This window comes from Prinia subflava, chromosome 7 (assembly GCF_021018805.1).
Source record: "Prinia subflava isolate CZ2003 ecotype Zambia chromosome 7, Cam_Psub_1.2, whole genome shotgun sequence".
Classification (NCBI taxonomy): Eukaryota; Metazoa; Chordata; class Aves; order Passeriformes; family Cisticolidae; genus Prinia; species Prinia subflava.
In genome coordinates this window covers 6,546,411-6,566,396 of record NC_086253.1, presented here as the reverse complement: position 1 = coordinate 6,566,396, position 19,986 = coordinate 6,546,411, and the positions used below count along the sequence as shown (strand labels likewise).

At 40.2% G+C, this 19,986-nt stretch overlaps 1 protein-coding gene across 1 annotated transcript in view; it reads right to left on the bottom strand.

Annotated features, from left to right (window-relative positions):
* Nucleotides 1–17,672, bottom strand: part of UVSSA (UV stimulated scaffold protein A) — a 44,969-nt gene extending 27,297 nt beyond the window's left edge. The window contains exons 1-6 of the mRNA XM_063401457.1: nucleotides 17,418–17,672; nucleotides 16,850–17,180; nucleotides 13,524–13,644; nucleotides 11,977–12,384; nucleotides 10,798–10,907; nucleotides 10,072–10,200 (exon numbers count right to left, since the gene is read on the bottom strand). Coding sequence (XP_063257527.1) covers nucleotides 10,072–10,200; nucleotides 10,798–10,907; nucleotides 11,977–12,384; nucleotides 13,524–13,644; nucleotides 16,850–17,180; nucleotides 17,418–17,515 — 1,197 coding nt within the window. The 5' untranslated portion in view covers nucleotides 17,516–17,672. The remainder of the gene's footprint in view (nucleotides 1–10,071; nucleotides 10,201–10,797; nucleotides 10,908–11,976; nucleotides 12,385–13,523; nucleotides 13,645–16,849; nucleotides 17,181–17,417) is intronic.
* Between the last annotated feature and the right edge of the window lie 2,314 nt (nucleotides 17,673–19,986).

Below are 19,986 nucleotides of genomic sequence, written 5' to 3'. Positions count from 1 at the left end.
ATCTACCCAGGAATTTATGAAAGGTGAAAAGCAACCCAAGGTTTTAGGGGCATTATGGCTTTCAGCTAGTGCAGCACATATCAAACACTAAACAGAATTTATGTGTTTTAATTTTCTAAAAGGTAGATGTGGACTTGGTGCTACAATGCATAACATATAATGCCAGATTTTAAATATGGGGGTCATTTTCATAAAATATTATGCGTATTGTTCACACCCTTGAATTTCCCTGGGGTCTTCTATTAAATTTAGATTTCCTGTAAAAAAAATTAACTGCTTAGCTAACTATCAGGAATTAAGCCCTCTTTTCTCTTCAAACAGGCATAAAGTCTTTATCTTGATAAAATTCTTAACAAGATAAATAAGTTATCTTTTTACTTTAAAATATTAAAGTTGTCACTGTTGGAAATTCAGGAAGTTGCACAGTAATAGCAGGTAGTTATATCTCAATTTACTTCTTTCCAGTGGTACTTTATCAGAACCATCCCATTTATGTTGGTTTGTTCCATTTCCTTGCTAGAGAAAGTGGGAGGGCTCACAGACAACATTAGTAGTTTGAAAAGTATGTTTGGTTTTTTTAAAGTTCCACTTTTCAAGCTTGAAGACAGCTCCAAAATCAACTTCCACAGATGTAGTTGGAAAGCTCAACCACCTCCTACCTATGTTTCTACTATAGGTAAACTTTTTTAGTCAATTAAAAAAATTAAAATAAACAAGCCACCATTAAATCACAAGAAATAAATATTTAAGACAATAGTTTTAAGTGGCCCATTAAGTAAATTATAATCCTTTTAGGAACAAGGGATTAGGGAACATGCAACCATGAAAAAGGAGACTAAGATAAAAACAAGCAATATGAAATTTCTAGTGTGCCATGTCTGAAGGGAAGTATAAGAGCAAGTGATAAATACCACAATGTAAAGCTTTTCTTGTAGTGTACAAGATTAAATACCTCGAAGATAGGTAGTCACACAACTGCTTGTTTCTCAATCGCCTGTCAAAGAATGTGAGAAAAAAGCTCCTGGTTTCAAATCCATTCTAATTATCAGGTGATATGAGGAAATTCACTCTCACAGTCTTGTCAGAGATGGAGGGTGAACGACCCCCTCTCTGTCACTAGAGAAGGGTCCACCTGAAGGGAGACCAGATCCCCAGAATCAGGGGCTGCTTGCACCATCACTGCTCTTCAAGTTCCAAGGGGAAGGGAATTTTTAGCCTGCTAATCTGCTCTAAAATGCTGGTATTTATTTTTGTATTTATTTCTCTAAGTCATGGAATGATGTGTTTGCAAAATTGTGTGTTGGTTGTTGGTTTCTCACTGAGTAGATATCTATATTCCTGAGAAAAGAAATGGAATTTAGCTAGGCAATTTTCAGATTCTTGAGCTGGAGTTATTTACATATGAGAATATGGTTTAAAAAAAGACAGAAAACATACATGCATTATTTTCACTGTAATCCCTTAGAACATCTTCACAACTCTCATGATTTTTCACTGAAAATGGTGAAAAAACTTTCAGTGAAAAAACTTAAAATAGTGCTGACTATTCCAACTAGAAAAGTGCAATCCAACCATTTCCTCCCTAACTCATTAAAAAAAAGTGAAAAAACAGATGTTTTCTTATTACTCTGCATTATCAAAAAAACCTGGAAAAAACACTGGATGCCAGTAGAAATGCAATTGTTTTTTACTTTGCAGTCAATGCTCCAACAGCCTCCATCTGTTAGTGCAGCTCAGTGCAAGCAGAGCCCCAGTTAAAGCCTTGTTCATCCATCCCAACCAGTAATAAATGGGAAAAGCCTCCACTCACCACACAACACTTGGGAAGATGGGAAGAAAAACCCTTGATCCTGTTCTCACTTTTATACAAATTGACTGCTACATTCTGTTAGGAGGATTTAAAAAACCGAGTCTCTGCAATTATAATTAAAGCAAGCAATAAAATTACTGAAATATACAATGCAATCAGTTTATGGGACTAGATGTACAGCCACTACTAATTATTTTAGAAAAAGAAGGAAGAGAAAAGATAGCACATGGAGAAGTCATATCTACTCACTAAAACACCACTTGCAAACTACAGCTGGGCCCATTAAATAAATTTTGCATGGTCTAATTAACTTGGTTTGCAATCTCAATTACTTTTCACCCAAGAAATCACTTTTGTTCAGTTTTATGCGTGCCTGTTTCCCTTTTCTAAAAAAAAAATGATGTAAGGCATCCTCAGACAAGTGAACTCTAAACTTCATTTGTCTTTCAGCAGGCTTGATGGCTATGCATTTAAAAACCCATTCTATCTTATAAACTAAAAATTAAATGTACTCAGCTGTGATGGTCGTCATTGCATCTGCTATTTATATGCTAATACCCTCACTGAAAGATCTTGCAAATTATTCCACCATGCCAATATCTCATGTGCATCTACTCAAAGCCAACTAAATATTTTTCTAGAAGGTTTTGGTTAGGGAACCAGAATATTTATTGCTGTAGAACCTAGTTAGAGGGGCAACCTTAAGCACATGCATTTTTTATTCAACAGCAACACAAAACATACTTCAGTCATGTTAAATGAAATTTGGATATATTCTGTGTAAGAAAACAGGGTAAAAATCTTCAGTGCCAGTTAATAGAAATTGAATAGTCAAACAGTGTATCTTAAATGTAAAGGCACATTCCTACTTTTCCATTCTTTTATATCATCCAACACAGAGTGACACGGAAATAAATGCTGGCATTTGGACAGATTTTAGAACCATGATCAAGTTTTCTCAAGTGCAACACCAGGAAAACACAAAACTACCAACAGAGCTGTATTTATAAGAACCTCCCACACACTCTCCCTCCCCTTCACTTTGTGAGATGAACATAAATCCAAACCCCGATGACTGCAAATTAGATATGTGGTCCAGGCAAAGCACATTTTATGTTCACCCGTAAAAGTATCACCATTCATTCCATGTGTAGTTGCTCAACAGCACATCAGCATCTTGGCCAGGCTGGCTTTTATTTAGGAATGCACTTTTCACATGATTTCCTAATTTCCAGGAGTTAGAAACGCTTAAAGGGTTCCAGCCCAACACTCAGCAGAAGTACACTGGAGAATGAACACACCTTGTTCCAAATTGCTTTAGCAATATAACAAATACCTGATGAACCAGTTTTTCCCTAAAGCAAGAGGCTGTCAGGATTCTCACAGTCCTGGAGGGGCAAGCTCAAAAACCAGTTCAAAAGACTCTGCATCCTCAAGAATCCTTTCAGAAAACACTGCTGTGTCCAACAGAGCCAGTGGATCAGCGTGTGCCTTCACAGGATGCTTTCAGAGCACAGCAAAAAAAAAAAAAAAAGGCAGCCTAGAAAACTGGTACATTGCACAAAATTATTACCTCAATAAGATATTGCAAGGCAAGTTTAGTATTTCTTTAGCAATAACCACTCAGGATGTGTCCTCAGATGTATTTTCCTACCTCACTACTTGAGCTCCTACCATCCACCAAAACAGACAGTACGTGGTTGCATAAATCATCTTAATCCTTAAGCAGGTACATCAAAAAGGCCAAGTTCTCTTGCACAATCCACATTTTTCATAAAATAAGTATCACATTCAGGGGAGATGTAGCAGTTTTAGTTAAACTAGTGAAGGTTTCCAAGTCTAACAATAACAGGTATATATATATCTCAATTAAATAAACCTAATTTATTACAGACAGGTAAACAAATTATTTTCTGCAAGATACACAAACCCTTACATGTATTTCTCATTGTGGATTTCAGGTACAAAGATTCTTTAGATGTGAACATATTTACTTTCATATTGCTTATCAGCTAAATTTAAATGCATTAATATATGCTTCAAGCCTAAAAATTTTCTTTTCCATTTTTATAAACACATATTTAGCAATATAGCTCTATGAACCTCACAAAAAAAATTCATTTCAATATACTATTTCCCCTCATAAGGTAGGATGGATAAAAAGCAGGAAGCAAATTTGTCTCTCCTACTTACAGAGCACACACTGCTCAGTATGCATAGATGAATCAAGGGAGATGACCCTTCGGCCTGAAAAACTTAAATACTTAACATAAGGGTTAACTTGATGATGGAGACATCCTACTTTATTTTACACTCTATTAGAAGAGCTCCAAATTGCATTGTGCGACCTGCGAATCAGATGGGGATCAGAGGTCGACACAGCAACAACCCCAAGAATTCATGGCTAAATCTGCATAACAAGATATTTTTAATAACTTCATGGCAGGGGCAGGGCAAAGCATAAAACACACCACAGCAACATTCAGCTCTCAGGAAGAAACAAAACCAAACCATCACCCAGCTGATCAGACACTTTAACAAGGGAGTGCTGTTCTCAGGGCTAATTTTACAGTGTTTTGTTTTATATCAGTCCTTCAGCCTAATAAAACTTTAAAAAATGGAAAGCTCTTTTAGTTGAAAAATGATTACAAAAGAAATGTTTTAACAGAAACAATAATAACGTGACAAACATGACAATAAAAATAGCACCAATTAAAATAGGGAGGAGGGGAGAGGGAGCATTAAGTATTTGTATGACCTATTTAATATTCTATGTTTACTTTTACAGTTATGGTTGACCTGGCTTTTTTGATAAATATTACCTTGACAAAAAACCCCAAAATATGTAAATGTTGCCTGGGCTACCAATTTGTCCACATAAATATTAATAAATTTTATTATTTATTCCAACTACATTGCATGCTAACAATATACAAAATCTAGTAAAGAACATCTTTAGGTGTAATGCTGATGTAGCTATCAAATATTCCTATATTTCTCTATAGAAAACATACTAACAATCAACATCAAGTTACCATTTTAATCTTAAAATGAAATGCTGCCAGTTTTCAAAGGGCAACTTTTGGTTAAGAGTTGGGGTTTTTGTTAAAAAGCAACACCTGGGGAAAAGATTTCTCTACAAAGGTGTCTCTTGCTGCATGGTCTGAGCATGTTTTAGGAAATGTTGTTTCAGGGACTGTGAAGAATCACTGAGGACAATTACCTAACCCCCAGAAACAACTTCTCTAAAATGAACAAGAAGGAAAAACTGTAAGGATGTGAGTACAGGAAGCTGGTACAGAAAGCTGTCAGCAGGACTGGATTCTCTACAGCTACAGAAGAAGAAATCTAAACTTCAAGTGCAGCTTTTTTTTTCTTCCACAGCAAGCACCAACAACAAAAAGACACAACTTGAAAAGAGCTGGTTATAAAGCTACAAAATGATTAGGTAGAAATAACTCATTATTTGCTAAAATGCCAAACTGCAGTTGAAGACATGGGGAAAAAAACCCCAGCAAGTCTTGTAACCAAGTGATTGGCAGAACTCTTGGCTTAATTTATAACATATTAAATTTTTAACATTTTCATGTATTTTAGGACTAAATAATTAGCAGCAAATACTTAAATTGTAAATTTGTAACAATTTTCTGACATTACTCTTTCTGAAAAAATACCACTTGTATTATAGTGATGTTTGAGTAGCAGTTCTGGACAACATAAGGACAGGCTCCTCCAAATCTAATTATTAATGGCATTATCGAGTTCAACCAGATGTTTCACATGGATAAAATTAAGTATACGAATAAATCAAGATCCAAGCACATGCTTAGATTTGACAGAAGATAAGGAAAGGTGAAACAAAAAGTAATGAATACAATTAATGAAAAACTATATATCCCTGGTTGTTAATGTAATTTGAAATGTAAAATTCAAAGTGTAACAGGTCTGTTAAATGATCCCTCTGCTGACAGACACATGAATGGGATGTTTCTCACATCAGCTTTCCTTCTGGATTCTCCCAAGTTTTAAATAACCTAAGTACTAAACCTTCCATGGCTTCCCAAGGTAATTACATAAGAAATAAGCATACTTTGAGTGTCCAAAATCCAGCTAATGAGCTACATTTGTATCAACAATGTCAGGATTTCAAGCATTCTTAATGGGTAATTCCTTATGGAAAGGATGTAAGTGAAAGGTAGTGTGCATGATTTAAAATACAATACACGCTCCTCCTCTCTAAAACTGCAAGACCATTTACATCTAAGCAGCAGCAAATCAGACATTAAACAAGAAAAAAATTAAAATCCAGTACTGTAAGAAAAGGAAGAAGACATTGAGAAACAAATCTATTTCTAATCAGCAAAAAAAAAAATTAAGAACAATCTGATTATAAATTATTCCTGCAAAAGAATCAAAAGTCTGGAAACAGCAGTGTCTATTTAAGCACCAATCTAAGCCAATAATTACAACTGTACTTTTACAATAATTCCTAGAGTCAAGAAATAACTTGAAGTGTCTCTGGGATGTTGCTGTTACAGTAAGTTTACCTGAAAACACAGACTGAGCAGATGGCTGGCCCCGGATCAAGGTAGCACAGAGAAAAATATGGAGCATGCAGTTTGCACTCCCTCTACTGGGCACTGGGATTATCCCGAGCAGGCACTCGGAGAGAAAAGGCCATGCCCGAGAATCCTGGTGCCGTGAAATAAAAGCCTTTTTACAGTTCCCATCCTCTTCAGCCAAAACCCAGATTCACAGAAAATTGAATTTCAAAAGCCTCAAAATGTTTATACCCTGGAAATGCATTTCCTGTCAGAAACGTGACTGACACCCCAAACAGGATTTAACTCAGTGAACATAACCTGTGTAAGCACACAAAAACTCATTTGCCTTTAACCAATACAGGCAGCCTGTAATTTTTTTGTCCGTCCTCCATCCATTTGAAAAAGTAACAGCTCGTAAGAAATGCCTTGACTGCTCATCCCACAGGTGTGGGAATGGGGAATGTGTGGACTGGGCAACTGGGTTGCATTAATAATTATAAAATCTGCTGCAAAGGATTTGTTTCTAGACAGTCAAAGGATAATTAACTTAGTTTTTCTTTTTCCTCTCCTCCCACAGCTCCTGAGAGGCAAGAACAAAATACAGGCTACTCGTGCTGGCAGGGTGTGTCACAGAGAAATGATGGCCCTCCTTGTAATTAAGACTCTCTGATGGTTTGTGTTCTTCACTTTCATGGAGGAGAAAAGAAGAAAGTTGTTATAGCTCCTGTCACTATAAAGCATTTTAAGTCAAAGTGTCTCACTGTATAAAGTTCTGTGCTTTCCTTCAAGTGACTTTGTATAGGAGAAGTTCCCTAAACCTCCAGAAAGTTCTCCTGTGGTTTGCAAAGCAGTTTGACTTTTCCATTTTTCAGTAAAGATAAAGGTAAAAAAGAACTTCAGAGAAAGTAACTTGTGCTAACTGTGTAACAGGCTCTGATTGCCAAGGGCTCCTGCCTTGGAGGCTTGTGCTCTGTGATATGGAAAATTAAATGAGAAACAACGGAAAGTATGGATGTAATAACAAGGATTGCCAAAAGCACACACCTTGTGAACCCAGCAAATATTTCTTCTGTGGAATCAGGCCAGGTAACCACCAACTTCTTGCTCTCAGTGCAATTTACATCAAACTACACTGCTGGTATATTCATATTAAACTGCAGCATCAAGAATTACTCCAGATACATAGAATTATTTGCATTTCAGCCATATCCATGTACAACTGATCAGCTAAAAAAGAGCAGCAATGACACATGGCCATGGTAAGGTATCCCAGGACCTTCCCTCTTTAAAGTGGCAATTTAAACCTCTGTGGGATTGAGAGTTATAGTAGAGTTCACAGCAATAAATCTCCAGTCTCATTGTCTCGCTAAAACCCTTCCCTTTATCAACTTTCTTGATCTCAGTTTGAGGATGGGTAAAGCCTTTACTCCCTCTGTTCCCAGACAGAACAGAAACAAAGCACAGACTAGAACAGATGAAAAGGGGGAAATCAGTGACCACAGACGCGTGGAGACTGAGCACGAAGAAATGCAAAAAGTCCCAGGAGAATGGGCAAGCCCAAGTCCCCAGCCAATTTGCCAAGTCCCCATCACCGTTTTATATTTGCTAATTAAATAAATCCCCTCTTTCCCTGAAAGAATGGCTTGCTGTGGTGCAGCATCATAACGACAGCTGAAATGAGCAAGTACACAAACAATTCACCTTTAAGGATACAGCTACCTCAGAGTGCATCACAGAACTGCCACCTTATCCAGACACAGAGATGGCACACACAAACCAACCCACATGAGACCCTCTGCACTCAGGCACTTGATTCACCTTCTCCCTCTGCTCACTGAACACTCCCCTGCACTGCCAGGGGTGTTCACCTCCACACACGGGCAGGTCCAGCACTTGCTGCTCCCATGTGCCAACAAATGTCACCTGTAAAGCTTTGGCAGGACAGGGGAGCCAGGGCTCTGAAGGACAGACAGGCTGTCACTATTTCTCTTGGCTTTAGAGATTCAGAAGACAGCAAAACTTTGGCATGGCAAGAACTGCAGCTCCAAGGACACCTGGACAAAGTCACAATACCTAACATAGGCAGCAATGCTCAGTTCAAGAGGAGATGTGTGCTGTCATGTAAATATTTGACAGATGGGGCTTTAATAACCATGGCCTTAGAGATTCTGTTTATATTGTTCTACCAGACTCCCAATTTGCCACGTTTTTACGTTTCAATAAAGTCATCTGACACATGAATAAAATATAATTTATGCAGTTTCCTTCTGCTGTACAAAGCTCTCTATGTTCTGGTTATAAATTTAAAATAACTCACCACTAACACTAAATTTGGTTATTTTCTACTGGAGAGAAACCCGAGGAATATTTATATATTGTTTTTTAAGTCAACTCAGTCTGCATTGCTTCATTTTGAGAGTATTGTGCTTTCTATCTTTTTGCCTTTTAAGCAATGGAATTTAATAGCTTTCAAATTAATATAGGTATTAGTTCTAAACATGCTATATAAGCATAAAGATAGCATTGGCCACTCTCCTAAGTGGTAACAGTATCACTCTATACACACACACATGCACATTCACACACACACACGAAAATCAAGGCTTGAATGTCTTTTATATCTTACAAGAAATATAGCAACCAATATTCCATGCAGAGGTGCAGCAAATGAAGTCCTGTCAAGCAAATGGCAGGAATGACAGCAGATGTCTGGATTCCTTCATAGCTGGTTGCATAAAGGTAACACACATATTTCACTGGAGACAAAAGCCTCTGACAAGACAGTCTTTCAGTACTTTTCATTCAGAGTTGGCATTTTTGACTGGTGTGGCACATCAGGAGGTGTTAAGATGATGAACCAGATTAATCTTGATATAGCTTCATTTGCACAATGAAGGCAAAGTCTACAACACACTCATGGCTAAATGAGGCTACACAATTTAGCTCAAGGCGCTAAGTCCAGATGAAATTATTACAATTTGGTAAATCCAAACCAGACTCTAGTCTGGACTCTGACCCAAAGCACTTATTTTCATGTCAAGCTACACAGTTATTTCATTTCATTTCATCACAGCCAACAGAAATTGGGATCATAGAGCTCTGCTGTTTATCTACATAAACAGGCCATGGACTCCTTTCTGGATCTGAATAATGTATTTGATATTTCAGCCCCTGTTTATTCACAAAGTCTACCTAGTTCACAAGAACTGTCATAGGTAGTTCATCTCTGTGAAATAGTTTGATGCTCTAAATTTTCCTATGATAACCTTAATCACATTACATGCTTAGTACACAGTAAATGCTGCAAAGCAGAGAAACTACTTTCCTGAACTGAGAGACTCTCTGAGTTTAGCAAGCTGAGAAAGAACATGAGCAGTACAGTGTCTACTGAGAAATAGGCACAAAAGAAGCTGAGGACTTAACAGTGTTACACATAAAGCAACTAAGAGTAAATAAAATCTGCACTTACCCGCTTCTCTATCCTAAACAACAACTGCTTTGAACAGTTTTGGTCTAATAACCAGGCCCCTGGAATATTGTACAGGTGTTTACTGCTCCTTGAGGGAAGCTACAGTCAGCTGAATTAGTGTATTCTACAATAACACTTGTGTTGAAAAGTGTCCCAGGTTAGGGCTTAAAAGAAAAAGCATTTTTCTGCATACAAGCTAAGCTCTACTAATGGTCCTCTCTAGTAAAACAGAATTTTAAGAATCTCACCACTTTTCTTTTCCGTGCTTTAAAGGAAATGTTCATTTCCTTGTATTTCTTCATAGCAGTCTCCAATTTATTCTTGAGTTCAATGGCACATCTTAGCCGATCATCATTGATTCCTGCTCTGGTAAGCAGCTGCAAACCAAGAAAACAACATTCTTATTCTCTTCTAGAAGTCTGAGCCAAAAAAAAAAAAAATCCAGTTTTCTCTCATAATTAATGAAACAACGATGTCATAAATCCTTTGTTTTACAAGTGACAATTAGTGAAGCCAATTCTTTTTCTACCTAGACTATAAAAACCAATAGCAATTAGTGAAGCCAAAGAATGAACAGCTGTTACAAACATCTTCTGAGAGAGCCCTTCAGGAGGCCAAATTCAACACAGGAGGCTCCATGACATACTGCTAACCTGATAGAGAGATGTCTAACAAAAACAAGCTGTGTTTTACTTCAAGACTTTGCAAAGAAGCCAATTTTTACCTATCTTAAAAAATAACAAAGAATTGCTTATAGGTACCACACTCAAGGCTGAGAGCTATCAAACAAGCTACAGAGCTCCTGCAGTCTCCTTTAGGCCACCCTTACTGAAATGAAAATTTCTAATTGTTCCTGTTTCTTCAACCTTCATTTCCACTTGGCTCACTCTCCCTCAAGCTTCACTGTATCCCAGTCCTTGTTTCACCACCTTTTCATTAAAAAATAAAGAAAAAAAATTATCTCTTTATCCCACCTGAATCCAGGACTGCACAGAAGGCCAGAATTTATTTCTGAGAAGTTTGTGAGCATCCACAACACTGTTTATGACGGCAGTGTTATCTTCATTCTCTTGCACTTTTATATCTGCTCAAAACAGGGGAAAAGAGGTAGTGCATGACATTTATGGTATCTTCACTACAGGAGCTAAAGAAGGCAAATTACTCTTTCTAAGACATTTGATCACTTCAGGCTAAGTTACAAACAACAGAATGCTTCTCTGTCCCTATCAATTCTTCTATTACTCTCCACACACTCAAAAATATGAAAAGTGTTCAGTCCAGCATGCTAGAAAGAGTTGCTAAGCCATCATTACTAAGGAATCACCAAATAAACCACAGACAAGTTCAGCCTTACTATTTATATAACATCTCATCCCATGGTCAAATGAACTTATTGTACCAATTTCTTCATATTCAATATAAAATAATCCCTATCCTGGTAGTAACAGGGACTTGATTGCCAAAGAAGCCAAGTATGCCATTATCCAAATAAAAATTATACTTTTTACCCATTGTTGTCAGCAAACAGAGAAGTAGATATCACCCTTACTGTCTGCACATGGAATTCCCTTAGGACAGGAATTGTAAGACTTCCAAAACACAAACCATCCTGATTTTTTTACAGGTAATTCACACTAGCAAAGTTATACAAAAAAACCCAGCTGTAATCACTTCCTAGCAAAACTACTTACTTCCTTGCAAGGAAAAAATTTCAGATACACGCAATTGTAAGATTTTAAAACTAGCAGCTTATTCCTCAGAGAGAGAGAGATAAATAGCAAAGAGAAAGAAAATCGTATCTGATAAACAGATTTTTTTTTAAACACAAGAGACTCCTTATAGATACTATGAAGTGCTATAATGGGCTTGCAACAATTACTACAAAAGTTCAGTCTTAGAAGGTAATTAATGAAATCTGCTAATCATACACAAGGACACACAAAACTAAGAGCAGTTACAAGAGGAACCAGAAAGAGAAAAATAAAAATAAATTAAAAAAAAAATAAAATCAAAGTGGTGTCCAGAAATCCCAAAGCAAAATGGTGTTCAGTAACCCCAGCATTTAGGTAACAGAAACACAACCAAAACCACAAGCACGAAACACTTCAGAGAAAGGCTGCCTCCAGCTAGATGTCAGAAGTTTTTCCAGGTACCTGTGGAGACTTCAAGGTCTAGAGTGTATTTATGTGAAATGAGCCCATGGTTCCTAACAAAAGTCTGGTAGTCATCGTCCTCGAGAGCAGGGCTGCTGTACGGAATGTCCGAGTGTGTGCCTCCACCCAGCTCTTCTTGCTCAGGTTTCTCATCCACCTCTTTGTTTCCATCAGCTGTTACACCCTGAGGAACAGGGGGAATGTCCTTGCTGCAGCATGGCTGCTCATCATCCATGCAGCCCAGGGAGGATGGGTTCACTTCCCCCTGGGAGGACAAGGGGGATGCAGATGTTTGTTTGCTGAGTTCCAGGTCAATGTCGTTCACCCCAAAATTGAAAGGATCTGGCATCAGAAGCTGGAAACAGTTTTCCATCTCTGTCAGTGTATCAGCAATCTCTTGGGACATTTCTATCAAGACACAATTGTTTCATAAAATTGTTAGATATTGTAAATTGTTAATGACTCCACAGCAGACACAGAGGTACAAAACAAATAGGATTACCAAAGAGGGAATCCATTTATCCAGTGATGACTGAGCCATACAGATCTTCCTCTTCCACAGAAATTTTCCTTATAAAAGTGACAATACCTAAGCAGGAAATCTAGAATTTCCTGAGCCAGGCATGTAGAATCAGGGCTCCTCCTTTCCTTATCCTCTCTAAAATTTCAGTATGTAAAGATGACTCAAGTGCCTCATGGAATTTGAAGGAGAACAAGGTTCAGTGAGATATTCTTAGTGATGTTGGTGAGTATTCATTTTACAGCCATGAATTTTACAGCTGTGTGTAGGAATAGCCGCGAATGTATGTTATTGCTCAAAGAGACACTACTGATATAAATTACTTTAAGAAAGTTAAAATTCCACTCTCGTGCATGAAAACATTTCCAGCATGCAGAATAAATGCAGACACAATTGCATGCATTACATACACCAAAGTAATTTAATCAAATAACCCTTTATAACTGCAGCATAATACACTTACTAGCTCTGTTGCTCTTTGGGGTGACAGAAATGTGTCTGCTCTGCACATATTGCTCTGAGACTCAGCCCCAGTTACATTTTGAAGCTGCACTGTGACACTTCTCACAGTTATCCTACACTGCATCCAGGGTTCCTGTGCAGAACACTGCCTGTATTTCTGGAACACAATGACTGCATATATAATGCAAGTAATGCCATTGGCCAACAAGGCATTGGGAAGCCTGAGGCTAACAGAAATTAAGTCACTAGCTCCAAAAAGTCTCATGATTTGTTGACTTGGGGTGATGCACTCATACTTCACTGAATTAGGTATCAGATTTTACTTGATAACATTTTCTTTCTTTTTCTTCTCTTCCTACTGAACTCATAAGACAGTCACTTCTTTCCCCTGATATCTTTAGGTGAGAGAGAGGGAGGGTTGAGCTCCAACAAAAGCAGTATTCCTGCTTTCTGTGGTCTGTTGTTTTCTGGATAGCTATTCTCTCAGAATTTATTTTATATAACCTTAAAAAAGGTTGCTTTTAAACCAAACCAAAAATGCACTAAAAGAACCCAAGCAACCAACCTTCCATTTCTTTTTCAGTTCTTTTGACTTTTTCTTTGTAAATGTTCTCCAGACGTTTTTGCTTCTCCTCTTCCCTCCTCCTTTCAGCCACAGTTCTGGCATGCACATCTTGAAAATCCACCTAAGGAGGAAATTAAGAAAAAAGTGTAACACTCCTCGTAAGAAATATATAGAAAATCCATTTCCTAAGATCCTTATCTGTGGTGAAAAATCCTGTAACATCAGCAATCAGCCAGAAGCTCAGCAGCATTTCCTTTATCTCTTCTCCTCCTTGAATCAGTAAGTACAGCAATTGTGAACAGGGTTTTTTCTCCTATTAATAAAGGACTGTTGAGAATCAATGGCTTTCAAAAAGGAAATCATAAGGTAGAAAAACAAATCCCTTAGATTTTCACATCCAGAAGGCAGGAACAAACCAGGCTTTGGGAGACTGATGTCACAGCATTGCAGACAAGGAGTCAGGGAGAATGAGCAGGAAGAGACTATGCAGGGTAGATATTAAGATTACATGAAAACATCACACCAGGTTCACCTGGAAATTTAGGAACATTTGTAAGCACAATAACAACTAGTATATATATAAAACTTACCAGAAGACCTTCAAATTTGTTAAGAAAGACCAAATTTGTGATTTTTCAATTACATTGTTGGATTTTGATATTGAGGGAAAAAAACACTCAGTCTCACTTCCTTATGGCTGAATTATAAACATGAATCTGAACAACTCAAAATGCTGTTTCTTAAAACTTTAGCAATTTATTTTTTTTTAGTTTGGTCTTAGAAGGGATTGAAAACACAAAAAAAATTCACTCCTGTTTTAAAGAAGGGAGACTTGATTGCATGAATGCATAAGGAAACCCTTTTGAAAACCACAGAATTTCCTTTGATTGCCATCACATAACTTTTATGAACTGCCAGACAGACAATGCTGAGCAAGCCTGCACTCTGCTAATCCTGCAGCCCACTCTGCTGTAATGTCTCCTTCACAAGCACTCACTGAAGGTTTGTCATTCTTGCCACTGCTAGATGATCAAATTTTTGGAGTCACATAAATGTTCTTACCTAACAGCTGTCTGAGAAACAGGCATGGAGGGTCTCCATCACTTCAGGAAACAAGCTGGGGATTTTTAGCAGGGAATGGGTGGGCAGAAGGGTTTTAGGGAAAAGATCTGGTTTCACAACCTACTGCATCATGTGGATCACCAGAGTGAGCTGTCTTGATTTTCAGGCCTTGATTTTCCTGCAGGTTTGCACAGCTCCCCACACAGAAGTGGGAGAAACAGATCCACCCAAAGAGCAACATTGCCCACAAAAGCAGAACAAAGATGCAGAAGCCAGGATCTAGAGCCACCATTTGCTGGCAGACAGACTGGACTGCACAGAAAAGCAGACACAGCTACAGCTTCCTGAAGCACAACTTCTGCCTCATGCCAGAGCCCCTGCAGTGGAGTCATTTGCTCCTTTTTTCCCATTCTCTGTACCAAAAGGACCATGAAGCCTTTTACTGCTGGTCTGCAATTATGGAACTACATGTATGAAGAGCAAAAAACTGCTGGACTGAAAGGATGCTAAAGCAGCAGGCTGAGAATTACTGCAACTTTTGTGAAAACATTGGAATACAGCTGGTATATTCTCTGTGTGGCTCTGTTTGAAATCCTGTTCTGTAATTCCATCCATGCATTCCTCACATACAAAGATGCTACAATATCAGTCATGTGCCCAAATATACAAACATTTGGAAATATGTGATTTTTTTTCCTTTTCTTCTTAATTTTGAGACAAGAGTTTGAAAATAATTACTTTCATGTACACTGAAGCATTAGTTGCTCTTAAAGTCAAACACTTATAGAGGTATCTGCTTGGTACTTGCTACTACTGTCCCACAAACATTAAAAGACTTGGGAGCTCTCTAGCTTTACTCCCTGAAAGAGCAGCAGCCATCATCTTCTGACTGTTTATAAAGTGATTTTGGTGATCATTAAGAGAAAAAACAACCAAAACCCAACCACAGACCACACACAGAGCTAACACTCCATCCAAGTTGCCCCATACTGCCAAACCAGTAAAACTCAACAGCTGATTTATTTTACTGCAAAAAAGTAGCAAATGCCTCCTCAAAACTTTTGGTTGCTTCTCATACTTCAGGTATGAAACTGGCAAAAGGCATCATATCAAGTCTTTAAATACAAGAGTTATCAAACTACCTGAGATTTCTTCTATTTATATTAATGTTTGTAGAGGAACTCAAATGCAGCTGCTCCACAAAACATAACAGTTGTATCAAAACCTGAAAAGGGATCCCCCAGTTGTTACTGGGGAGCAGCCACTGACCACAGGAGCACAGACAGACCTGCCAAACTTCAGCACAGTGGTTGTAACCTGTGTTCAACTGGGTGAAACTGTATCACGTGTTAAAAACCCCTTGTCTCAGTCTTGCACTTCTCCTCATCACTGTCATTTAGTTTTCTTCCTTTCTCAAACAAGATAATTCAAAGACAATCATCTTTTGTGAGCAGATGCCAAAATTTGGATAAAAAACCAGCACAGCACAGTTCAGTAGGGAACACCATTAGCTTACTATGGAACCAGAACAACAGAAATACATCACAAATCACAACGGTTTTTCATCTGCTGCTTGGAATCTGAATCTGTCTTTCTGAAGAGAAAGAAAATCAGTACTGAAAGCCTGTTATTATCATTGTAGGTAGTGTGAATGCTAGAATAGTGTTCCAAATTTCACTGTTGCACCTCAGAAAACAGACTAAAGCAGTGGAATGTTCCAAACACAGTAACCTGAAGTGACATCTAACAGCTAAAGTTTACATGGAATTTCTCTTTCATAAAACCTCTTTTCTGGCACAGTAACACTGCAGCTGAGAGTGACAGGCATAAACACTTGCAGAGTTGTACAGCAAAGAGGACCTAGAACTGGGCAGGTCAGTACAGAAATCAGGATAGTTTAAACTGGCACACAAAGATTTAATAGCTGTTTATCCTCAGCTTAAGGCATGACCATTACTGCCCTTCCCAAAAGAGCTAAACCTTGGTGCTGCAGTCAGGAATCAGTGGGTGAAGGCCAGCTGGTGAGCAACACTTGCACCCTGAAAAAGGCAGAGCCCAGCTGTGAGTACAAGACTGGGGTTTCTAAAATTGACAGCACTGCAAGATGAACAGAAAGCCTGGGGTTTGTTTTCCAAAGACCATGCTCGACAGGAGGTCTCCTACAAGCAACATAGTTTCCTAAAGCTATTTTTTTTTTACATTTATTGGTTTCCTTGCTTTGAACATCACCTAATAGCACAGAGTGGAGTAAAAGCGCAGAGTACCTTCTTATTCTGCTTTAGGAAGTGGTAGCCCAGGGAAAGCTGCTTGTAGGCCTCCCCGTATTTCTCGTGCCACTCTTGCACCGCCTTGATGGCCGCTTTCCTCAGCTTCTGCGCCACCTCCTTGGGCGGGGGCAGCGGCTGCTCGTGGTCTATCCCCACCGTGAGCTCCAGGAACTGCTGGAAGCCGCAGATGAGCAGCGTCCTGAAGTGGTGGGACCTGGCGAAGAGCTCCTGCACCACCTGGAAGGCGGAGAGGCGCACCTCGGCGTGCTCCTCCTGCAGCCGCGTCTGCAGCAGGTGGTACGCGAGGCTGATGTGCTCCTCCGACGACCTGAGCACGGAGAAAACCAAGAAAAAGGAGGGGGGAATATTTAAAAAGAGGCTCAGCACGTACAAACGTCAGTTTGGGGACGTAATTGATTTTAAATATTAAGTGGGCAGCTTCTGTGATGGCTGCACCCGGTCCCCACAGCAAGCCCCAGGAGCAGCGCTCGGGGCGGCCCCGCCCGGGACTCCCTGCCTGGGGACAAGGAGAGGGGCCCGGCTCTGTCCCTCCCTCCGGCCATACTTGCAGATCTTCTTCAGCTCCTTCATCCTGCCAGGCTCCAGCTGCGGCTCCCCCGAGGTGGTGAGCTCCTCCACCAGCTCAGCCAGGCGCTGGTCCATCTCCGCCGGCACCGAGGCGCCGGAGCTGCCGAGACACCCGCCCCGAAAGTCTCTCAAGCCGGGGAAGCCCGACCCGGGAACCCCCAGGTCCGCCGGGCCCGGTCGCGGCTGGGCGGCGCCATCTTCCGGCCCTCAGCGGAGCCCCGCCCCTGAGGAAGCCCCGCCCCCGAGGAAGCCCCCCTTGCATAGGCCACGCCCCTCAGGGTGGGCCACGCCCCACAAAGGCACGCGCCCTTCGGGGAGCCACGCCCACACCGAGGCCCCGCCCGTTGTGCCGAGGCCACGCCCCTCACTGGAGACCGCGCCCCTGAGCGAGCCCTGCCCCTTCAGGGTGCTGCTCCCCCCGCCCCGCGGTGGGTGGTACCTTCCGCCGCCCCCCCCTCCCGGCACCTACCACCGCCCCCCCCCGCGCCGCTTCCGCACGGCGCCGCCCACGTGACATGCGGCACCCGGAAGCGCGGCTGGGGAAGGGCGGGGGAAGCCTTAAAGGAGCCGCGCCCCGGTTTTGTGTGAGGGGGTGTTTAACCCTTGGTTGTCCCGCTCCGAGGGGCGAGCAGCGGGCACACAGCTTATCATAGAATCAATTACACCTCCGAGATCATCGGCACCGACCAAACATCACCACTTCAGGCTTTCCTTAAACACCGCCAGGGACGGTGACTCCGCCACCTCTGTGGGCAGCCCGTTCCAAGGTCCAATCTGTGAAAAAATTCCTCCCAATGTCCAACCTAAACCTCCCTTGGCGCGCCTTAAAACTGTTTATAAGACGTCCTGTCGCTGCCTGACTCAATGCATGAAACCAATGACATCCTACTTTTTAACAATGTTTATCCCTTCCGCCTTCCATCAAGCACAGTGCATTTCCATGTGAAAGTCATGCAGAGCAGCACAGCTCATCTGTAAAGTTTAGATCAGTTTACTGTTTCACTGTTTGTATCTATTTCTTTTCTTCATTTGATTGAAAGTGCCAGAACAACTGCTTTCTGTTAGGGTATGACTTGCAAAAGGTGCGTTGCTGTGCTATCTGGAAATGGAATTTTAAAATGAGCCTCAAGCAACAGACTTACCATTTACAAAGGCACTGATTTCATATTTTTGCATAATATTTAAAGAAATCCTTGCAAGGAGCCATATGGTTTTGCAAAGAATCAGTTGATGAATGAATGAATGAGTGCTGAGTTGTGTAACTCATTCATGATAGTCCCTTAGGCAAATCCCAGTGAGCCAGGCTATTTATTTATTTATTAAAATCAAAGAAAATTGCATAAAATTGTGTTGACTTAAGTTGCTGAGTTCTCCTTTTCCCTTCTGCTTTTTAATGAACATGGCAAATATCCACCATTCAATCATTTCCATACTCTCTTCGTCTGGACCAGTCTGATAAAAGGCTAAAAAGAGCCTGAACACTGAAAAATTCACTCAGATGCAAAAGTCACAAACCTCTGCACTGATTTTCCCCAGCTGGTCTGGGCTGTTCCATGGAGGGGAGCACAGAGCACTGTGGAGTGCAGAGGCAGAGCTGAACACCACCTGATATCCCTTCAGAACCTCAAAGTTCAATTTTTTGTTGTTGTTTACACCTGGTTTCAGCAAAGCCTGGGTCTGGAGCTTCATGGTGTGTGGATTTTTGAATCGAGGAGTTGCATTTGTTACGTCTGCACTGAGATATCAGCAAGAGCAGTGTGGTGACACTTTGTGAGTGCTCCACAGTGAGTGGCACCTTGCAGGAGCACAGACTCTTCCAGAAACTCTGTCCTGTCCTCCACCTCTCCAGAACACCCAGCTCTGTCAGGGGTGGCAGGAGGGAATGTTCTCCTACAGGAAGGTATCTCCAGCCAGGACCTGTTGGTCATATTCACTTGGTCCAGCACCTTTGGCCAAACACATGGGCAAAGAAAAGCTCCAGAATTTTGTCCACTGGCAATGATTTGGGTCTGGGTGTTCTTACATTAAAGAAGAACCATTTATTCCGGATTTAAAAGGTCAAACTGATGGCTCTAGGAAGGATTATTTCAGACTTTGTGCAATACTAAATTATCTGGTTTAGGAGTTTTTTGATGAATATCTCAGTAGTAGACAGTTCCATCATTTTACTAGATGATTCTTTGCCAAGGGTTGTTTTCCAGCTTTGCAATAAAGGAGGATGTCAGTCAAAAAGAAACCCCCCTGAACTTTTAAGATAGCTGTATTCAGCTTAATGACATGAAATTAAAAAGGAGGATTTCTTTCCCTGCCAAAACGGAACTTAGGCATCCCTACAAATAATTTGGAGTTAAAATAACCTGAAACAAAATGCAATAAACACTTATATTAAATTGTCACAGAGTTTGTGCCAATTGAGTTGTAAAGAAAATTACCTTCTTTGTAAGCTGAACAGATGCTGAACCACCAGTTTGAGTTGAGCAAAAGGGTGACAGATATTTCAAAGCTCTGAACTACTTTGTAAGGGGTAAAAACTACATTTACACAGA